The sequence below is a fragment of the Jatropha curcas genome, chromosome 10, assembly GCF_041381405.1.
Source record: "Jatropha curcas cultivar XTBG-Jc1 chromosome 10, XTBG_Jcur_1.0, whole genome shotgun sequence".
In the NCBI taxonomy this organism is placed as follows: Eukaryota; Viridiplantae; Streptophyta; class Magnoliopsida; order Malpighiales; family Euphorbiaceae; genus Jatropha; species Jatropha curcas.
In genome coordinates, this window is record NC_143160.1 from 22905159 (window position 1) to 22914926 (window position 9768).

The following is a 9768-nucleotide window of genomic DNA, read 5'->3' on the forward strand; positions in this document are numbered from 1 at the left end:
TTATATATATAGTCATAACTGTATAAATCCTCAATAGCATTTAATATCCAGCAATTAATTGCATTCATGATCTATATCAAGTCTTCATGACCTAATCATACCAACTATAGTAAAATATTTCATATTCAATCATTTCCTCCAAATACTTACACCACAATAATTACATGCTTCAATTATATTTCCAATCACGTAAGCTCTAACAAATGTAAAAATTATACATGCCATAAATCTTAATACATGCCATAATTCTTAATTATACAACTCTCAATCTACTATGACCAAATTAGTCACTTCTGTTTGATAGTACTCTTCAAGTCTTCAAGTAGCAACCACGATCTTCAACCTACGCGTGATAAAAATCGACGCGCTGAGTATAAAACTCAGTGGTGCTCATAATTCACATACTTAACAAAGTGTGATGGCAACTTACTTAAAATACAAAGTTCATAAAAGCATTGATAATCATAGACTCAGTAAATTTCAACATCAATGCATCTTTATAGCAAAGAATAAACTTCTAATTCATACCATAAATAATTTAGTTCTAATTATCTCATAACTCCTTTACATGAACCTTTAATCACACATTATGATACTATCATGATCTTACCTGCTGTTCATTGTGTTGTATGAATGAAATCAATAAACATGTAAGAATACATAATAGTATATTTCCGTTGTCTTACTTGCTATTCATTATGCTGTATGACTTATGCACTTTTAGTCACATCATAGTCACATCATCAATAAATATACTTTCATGATCTTACCTGATGTTCTTTATGCTGTAGGAATTCTGCAACTTTGATTAAACTCAGTGAATATCACAATGAATAAAGAAACATATAAGCACATACATATGTAGAAATCAACATGTACTCACATATGGAATGTAAGCACACATATCATGATACTTTCATTTTACCTTGATGATCTTTCTTGCTGTTTAGTATACTATATGATTCATGCAATGTTATGTCAAGATATCTGTATGGCTCCATAAGGTTATAGTGAAACCGAAGTGATAAGAAAAACTGTATGAAACTGGATGAAACTGTATGCTTGGCTGCTATGGCCTATATAATCATATCCACTCAACGGCCTGTAGCCGGAGTACCAAACTGTATGGGGCGCAGATCTGCTATTCTATGTCGCGACATAGCCTTATCTACATGGTTTCTACCTAACCTCAATGGAGCATATTAATGGTATGTCAATAGATAAAATAAATGCATAGTAACTGTATCATAATTTGCATGCTTGTGTCATGTTATTTTCACATACTTGTGTCATAAAATTAACTGCTTCATCATTTCATAAAATTTACTGCTTACCTGTATGCTGATAGCCTCGCCAAGCGGGCAACTTGTGTCATGTTAGTTTCACACCATTTGTGTGCTTGCGTTTTGTGTTTATACATGTGTTCATGTTGTCTTTTTGCTTTAAAATGATTGAAGGCATACAAGTTGAGAAAAAGAATACAATTGCATAGAATTCATAACTTCATACACCATTTCACATCATTTCACAATTGCATAGAATACAATTACAAGTTGTATTTACCGCATTTCACATCATTTGCATGCTTGCATGTTGTTTTGATACATGTTCTCATGTGGTCTTTTTGTTTTAAAATGATTGGAGGCATACAAGTTGAGCAAAGGAATACAATTGCATTGAAAATGAAGTCCAAAAGAGCATCAGAACACAATTCGCGAGCGCCCCATGCAAAGTCGCGAGCGTGAGAAGTGCAAAATGAGAGTCAGAGAGTTTCCAGGCACAATTCGCGAGCGCGCAAATGAAATTCGCGAGCGCGCGTCGTGTTTTCCAGCCTGCGCAGTCTGTACTATTTTGGTCATATCTCTCAATTTACAACTCCGATTTGGGTGATTCAAAAACCCATGTAAAGCTAACACATAGAGGAACAAATAACTCTTCTATGACACTTCCTAATTCCATCGTTAAATGGGGTAAAAATCAAGGTGAAGTTACTGGTAACTTTTCCAGCAAAACTTGTTTCAGCATGAACTCAATATCTACTTCATTTATTCATTTCATCTCATGCTTTTTCACCATTTTCAGTCATCTTACTCAACATGAAACAACATATTTTCTCATTATCAACACACCACACAAATTCTCATGCAAGGAAATTAATTAAACTAAAAGAGATAGCACACCTTCACTCCCAAAAGCTTAAGCTCTTCTTTTTAGCTTCCTTTTTCTTCTACCTTTGAGCTCACCTCTCCTATACATAAGAACTCTTATGAATACTCTAAAAATATCACCAAATGATTCAATTATGAAAATCAAGAAGGTTTACTTACTTGGATAGAATAGAAGTTGAATTAATGCTTGAATCCCATTAAAATCTTCACTACCATTAAAAGTGATGGAGAAAGGAAAGTGGAAGAGGAAAATAGAGGAAGAAGATGAAGATAAGGATGAAGAAATGAAAATGAAATGGAACTCACGGGTAGTCTCTAGAATATCAATGATTTTTATGTGAAAATTACCAAATGGTACCTCAAGTGTCAAAATGGTACAACTCAATACCTCAACTTTATACTTTCGTGCAAGCAAGTCCTAATCCTTATACTTTGATCTTTTTGTTTCCTTCAAGTAAGTCCACTTCTTTTCCTTATTTCAGTTACATCCCATTCTACCCCACTCTGGACTCTAATGGCTCGAACCGGGTTTTGAATCAGCCGGACTCGACTCTAAGCAACGACTCGATTCAATAGAAAAATGGGACGTTACAATCCTTGTGGAAATGATACTCTACTCATTCTATATTACTTATTGCGATTTTAGTATACTTGCGAAAAATCACTGTCAATGATAATAGGTAAATGGAGACTATATAATTAAATATTTCAGTACTCCATTAATTATGATAATTTATTATGATAATTAAATTTTTAGTTTATAATTTTAGAATTTCAAATGTAATAAACTTTCTAATTAAAGCTTTGAATATCACATGTAATTAGGATAATAAAGTTTTCAGTTTGTAATTTGAGAATTTAAAAGGTTTTGAATTTTAACGTTGATATAAATTCATATTGATGCACAAATTTGCTCAAAAAAAAGATTATAAAGGGTATTTGATGTTGATCCTTTTCAAAGAAAATAAAAAAACTCAAAAAGATGGTAATATTGTTGAAGAGACTCTTTTACGATATATCATCCTTGTTGCACTTAAAGTGAATTTACTATAAATTAATAATACGATGTTTGATTTTCCATCACTATAAATTAATAATACGATGTTTGATTTTCCATCTCTTACTTCATTTTTGGTGGATAATTTATTGAATGTTTTGATTTTTTTTAATATTTAACTATTATAATGTAAGAGTTGATAATTTCGAATAATACTCGATTATTTGTACACATTCTCCACTTCCTTTATAATTTGGCTCATGTTTGGATATTGATTTATTCACTAACTTTGGTTCTCGCTAGAAGAATTTTAATATGATAAATATTTTATTACTCCAACACATTCATATTTTATGTTTTTTTATATGTTTTTGGATTTATCATTTATAAGAGGTGACTGCGTAAACACTTTTCAAGAACTTTTTGAAAAAAAAATTTCATATAAGACAATAAAAATATACAAATTTGCAAAAACTGTGGATTGTGCCGATACATGACTAGTTATACAATAATTTTTACAAATTATAAATATGTTTCAATAACAATATCAAAATCAAATTTCTTAATAATAATAATAATAATAAGCACAAAATAAATAAATAAAATCCTAATAAGAAAGACAATCAGAAAAATAAAAAATACTTAGTAACATAATCACACAATATGTTTTAGAACAATTCAAAATAAAGTTTATACTAAAAAAAAGCAATAATATAATATTTATATTTAAAATTGCAAATCAAATCAAATTAACTTAAATCATTCATAATTATACAATATGTATAGATATACATATTGACATTATCTTTGGATTGGTTAAGGTCCATGGGTTTATCCGGTGAATCTGTGACCCAACTTAACCTGCGAATTATAAAGATGATCTCCCCAACTCAACCCATTATATCTTCAATTCCGGCGGATTGGATTGGATTGGATTGGGTTAGAGCGAGTCATGTACAATGCTAACTGCATATGTCTAGAACAATGAATCTCTGCTCAAAAATTTATATATTGAAGTCTTCTTTTGGTGAAACTCTTCTTTGAATGAAAGAATTGTAGCTTCAACTCTAGCAGAAAATCCAATCTGAGTCATTTTCTGGGCATTTATTTGTTCCTTCAGTCACATTTGATTTTCTGTGACATCTTTCTTGTAATGCTTCATTTCTTGTATCAAATGGTCATCCAATGGATAGAATGAGTGTTGAATAACGATATGTATAAAATATGGTAGCAGAGAAACAACTACAGCAAGCAATGTCACCGTCCAAAAAACTGGTGTTGATCCAATAGATTCAACAATGACATGAAATCCTCTATCAGAAAAGGCAGGAGGAAGCGCGCCGTAAACTAGCAAGAAAATGTACCATAAAAAGATACTTCCCCATATGAAAAGATGTTGAATCCAAGTGAAGTGAGTGATTATCAACGCAATTTGACAATTGACCGTCCATATTAGGCATGTGTACATAATAGCACCAAAGTGAGTGATATCTGCAACATTTCCATTTTCTCTAAATGCAGAAGGCGAGAGTATGTATATGTTTGAAAGGACTATGACTAAAGAAGCAACTGTTCCATTTAATATCCAACCCACAATGCGGCTCCAGGAAAAATATATATTTTCTTGCCCTTGCTTGTAAAGAGCCGGAAACTGTTCCATTAAGAGAAAAAAAAAACAGAAATAAAACAAGTCTAGATACATTAGGATTGGGAATATTTTCACTACAAAAAGTTAAATGATTATTGATTGTTACCGTATTTGTATGTATGTATGTGCGCATAAATGTTGTTACCTGGAGGCATACATCCGAGGGAACGTCCTGCTCGAAGACTCCAAGTGATATCACTGGCAAGGATGTTAAGAGGACATTGAACATCACCATATACCAAGAATCATACAACACTTCTCCAGAAAAGCTTGTGTATAATTCGTAGCAGAACATAGTGAGGCCGAGTGCAATGTTCTTGTACACAAAGTAGAGAACCTACACAAAAATCGAAAAGAATGTTCAGTTTTATATGTTTAGATTAAGAGATGCAAGCTCTAACATAATGAGAACTTACCATTTTCGATATTCTCTTGTAACACCAATGCCCATGAACTATAAGTAATCTTTCCAAGAATCTAAATTGAGGCATTGAAAAGTCACTTGCCATTACTGCCTGCAAACATATACAGTTAGAGCCTTTAGAAATTTCAATAGTCCTCAATAAATGAGATAACTAAGCCTAAAATTAAGCTTCAAAATTAGTACATATAGTTCTATCTTTTTTTGTCTAAATTTTATGAATCTTTTGTTCTATTTAATTGAGGCTAGAAACAACAGAAAAACAAATTTCCTAGCAAACATTGAGGGGCTTACTTGCATGCCTTCCTGGCCACTGATTCCAATGCCAATGTCAGCTTCTTGGATCATGCCAACATCGTTCGCTCCATCTCCAATTGCCAAAATTGTACTACCGGTATATTCCTTTACCAATCGCGTAATCTAGAAGTGGTATATATACGTGACAAATTTATACTGGATAATGTGACACATTGAACAAATGTGACAAGAAATGGAGAAAAAGAAAAATAAAGATAGACATTCTTAGTGAACAAGGCAAAATAAGTTGCAAAATAACAAGGTACAATCATACCAAAGCTTTCTGTTTCGGAGAAACTCTACAGCAAATAACAGAGGCACAATTAGCAGCCAACCGCAAGAATTGGTCCCTTACACCATCTTGCAATGTGATTTCAAGTGTCCTTCCATCAACCACCAAAGCAAAAGGTGAAACTTTATTGCTATCATTACACATCATTTGATATGAACTTTCAATTTGATATAAAATATCCTCTTTCAGAGCCTGAAAACACGGAATAGGACATGCATTAGTACAACTACCTAATACAACAACGGACAAAAAAAAACTAAGCCTTAGTCCCAAACTAGCTGGAATCAGCTATATGAATCATTTGTTTCCAATATCAGCATTGATCAAATTAATAGTTACGCTAATACTAGTACCAAATAAGAGCAGAAATTTCCATCTATTTTTTTGTTAGATATGTAACAATTTGAATATTTAAATTTTGTAATTTTTCATTGTTTTCTAAACACCTAAAGCTTTTTGAGATAAATTCTTGGGAGTTAATTCACCTCCATATGGTTGTTAGATTCAGCTTCCTTCCTTAAACATATATGGCATTGTTTCATATCTTGTCGTAGTAGGCTGCAAGCAAATCTGCATTGGAAGCAAAATTAGACTTCTAACTTTTATAAGATTGTATGTTTTAAGATTACTAGTAATAAGCACAAGCCTTACCCAATATTTATTGCAGTTTCTCTCTTGTCACCTGTGAGTAGCCATATTTTTAACCCTGCTTGAGAAAGTTTATCTATGCATTGGGGAACCTATTGTAATAAAGTGAAGAAAAGAAAGCAGCAATTACACAAAATGTATGTATATACATGCGTAAATATAACACTCTGGACATAGGGCGAGAGAACTAACCCCTTCTTGCAACTTGTCCTCAACAGCAACAGCTCCTAATAAGATTAAATCTTTTTCAATAATTTCGGATGCTTTCTCAAGTAATTCTTCTCTTTGAGGACCTACTATAGTCTTTGAGTGTGTAAATTTTGAATTCCATTTTTCATATTCTGCATGGTCAATTATCCGATAAGCGAATGCTAGAGTCCTCAATCCATCTTCAGCATAACTTGAAAGGTGTGAAGTTGTAGCCTCTTGGTATCCTCTGCCATTATCTGCGAGCCTATCGAAAATGATGCTGCTAACCAAAACCACTCAATAAATAAGATATTGATCAAGAAGGATTAATTACTAGAACTACCTTACAATATATACACAACAAGCTTCAATGAGTGGACGGTGACATACCTATCTGCTCCTTTGCAAAGAAGAAAGATTTTGCCAGCTTCATCGCTTACTACCACCGACATTCTCTTGCGAGAGCTACTAAATTCCAACAAGTTCAATAGCTTATATTCCCTGAAAACAAGCTTGATATCAAATTTAGAGATTGGAATGTAGATGATAGAGCTTTATACATTTATTGGAGAATGTTTTTTACCTATTCACTTTCTTTCCAGAGGAAGGATCAATCTCCTTAATAACCAATAAGGATTGAGTCCTTTGACAAAATTGGAACCCAAATTCTTGTGAAGCAATCAGAAATACTACTTCTTCTGGTGACTCTGCCTCGTAATTAAGCTTATCAGTTTCATTATCTTCAACAGGAATGCCAGTGTGACATAGAGCCATGACTCTAAAAAACATAGTAACATCAAACAGGTCAGGTCGGTCAATCCATTGATTGCTCGTTAACCTCTCATCTCTGAAGTTGAAGCCCTTCATGACTGCTTCTTTCCCCAAATTAGAGATTCTTGACTGTCCCAAATTCAAATAATGCACATCTTCTTGACCCTCTGGAGCTGACTTTTGGATGCTAGTATCAGCTACAGAGGGCTCAAGCATCTCAAAAGCTTGGCTACTTGCATCAGAATTTTCGGTACTAAATCGGCATGCTTCAAGGTCAACATCAGAATTCATTCTTTTGGAAGCTCCAATATCAACTTGATTTGTGTCACCCCCATACGAAATTCCAGCAATTGAGCATCTCTGGAATTCCATCTGGTTGCAGGTCAAAGTCCCAGTTTTATCTGATAGAACTATTTCTACTTGACCAAGTTCCTCGTTTAAATTCGAAGTTCGAGCTTGGACTGACTTACAGCTAACTTCATCATACATTTCTATGTCTTTGTTAATGAACATGGCTTGTAGAACTTTGACAACTTCAATGGAGACATATAGAGAAATAGGAATCAAGTATCCATACAATATGAAGGCCCTTATAAATTGCTGAAAGCCTGAATTTACCGGCTTCAGAGGATTAAAAAGAGGATCAGGATCTTCTGGAAAAAGGTACCACCATCCAGCCATGTCAGATTTCATGACTAATACAGATCCAACAGAAGCAATTGATGAAATCAGAAGCAGCAAAGAGAAAAGAAGGTATATGACTTTATCCATCTTTCGCTCAATCTGGCTTCTTTTACATGGTGCTTTTGTAGAATTCCTGACTACTTTTGTATCATGTCCACTGAAAATCACTACTCCATAAACATAATAAGTGTTTCGAAGTTTTGAATCTCTTAAAAGCACTTGAGAAGGGCACAAGGGATACATTTTATCTTCTAGAACTATGTTCCCAACAAAAGAGTAAAGGCTTGGATTAGGATCTTCACATCTAACAGTTGCTCGAAAATTGCGAAATTCTTCATCATCATTCAATCCCAGAGTTTGTTCTAAGCATCTTTTTATTTTCAAATTTGTTTCTCCATCCAGATTCATAGTCTCCACATAACACACACCATCTTCATAGCTGGAAGATAGTAAAAGAAGATCACTTGGGAAATATTGATTCTTATTAACTTTAACTATATCTCCTACAGAAAGTTCTTTCCATAATCTATCCACAAATTTACCATTTCCTGAATGAGCTTTCACTGTTCGATTATTTACATGTAAATCCTGCAGAAAATTTTAAAACAGCATACCTTAAACAAAAAATTTCGCCTAAAACGAAAAGTAGAAATATGCAACAATCAAAGGCAAATACCTGCAAGAACCTATACCAATCCTCAACAGCCTCTTTAAGCATGCTTATACCCACCACAATAACCAATGGAGCAATCAGAGTTTCGCGTTTTACCGGAGCTGAAGAAGTGTAAGATAGTACTGCTGCCAAGAGAAAATAAAGATTGGCAACTCTTCGAAACTGCTCAAAAAGAGCTTTTGGAAGAAAAGTTACTATATTGTACTTTGTTGTTGATATTGAGTTGTTTGGATATTTATGAGGCTGCTTCTTGTGCGATTGAGGTTCATTGCAGAAAACCATCCTGGAAAATCCAGGCTGACCAATGAGTTCCTGATCAGCAGGAAGAGGATCGTTGGTTCGAGGTTGAAAGCAGGAAAATGAATATAGTTTGCTCCATCTAATCTTTCCCTTCTTTCTAGATAATTTTTGCATTGCTATTAATTTTCAGGTTTCTGTTAACTCTTGCAATTGTACAAAAAAAAAATCTTCCCAATAAAAGAAAACTAAAGCAGAACTTCAAGAACAGCTCTCATATCCAATAAATTGTACAATTCATATCTTTAAATAATGATACTTAAAGCTTGTCTTTTTCTAAAACATTGCGTGTTTGCATTATTATCTCAAAATATCTTTCTTGTGAGAGAGGCTTCCAATGCTTGCACTTAGTAATTTCTTGGATCTTGCGGTGCAGGCCATCCATTGGCCGGCCTGATGATATTTAAAAAACTTTGACCTTTCTACTTTCCATTGACATAATCGAAATTAAGACATGCATGGCAACTGCAAGTTTGATAAAGTCAATTCATTTGTTCTTTTCTGGTAGCAATTTAATTTTTCTTAACGGAAATGATACTCAGAGAAGCGATTGCTAAGAATTTCACTAAGCCAAGCCTGAAGATACTGTTTGTCAATTGTTTCCTCAAAAGTCAAAACATCAACTCTTGTACACATGTCAAGCTGTAAAATAAAGAGAAGAGTTTGAAAATTTTTATTCACTG

At 33.5% G+C, this 9768-nt stretch overlaps 1 protein-coding gene across 1 annotated transcript; it reads right to left on the reverse strand.

The window, feature by feature from the left end:
* Positions 1 to 3862: 3862 nt before the first annotated feature.
* Positions 3863 to 9300, reverse strand: LOC105635540 (phospholipid-transporting ATPase 6). Its single transcript, XM_020679880.3, has 11 exons — positions 8792 to 9300; positions 7244 to 8703; positions 7051 to 7161; positions 6664 to 6940; positions 6475 to 6563; positions 6309 to 6393; positions 5806 to 6015; positions 5529 to 5654; positions 5230 to 5328; positions 4959 to 5150; positions 3863 to 4816 (listed from the first exon to the last, which is right to left on the reverse strand). The coding sequence occupies exons 1-11, from the start codon at positions 9200 to 9202 to the stop codon at positions 4286 to 4288; spliced, it is 3591 nt and encodes a 1196-aa protein (XP_020535539.1). The 5' UTR covers positions 9203 to 9300; the 3' UTR covers positions 3863 to 4285.
* Between the last annotated feature and the right edge of the window lie 468 nt (positions 9301 to 9768).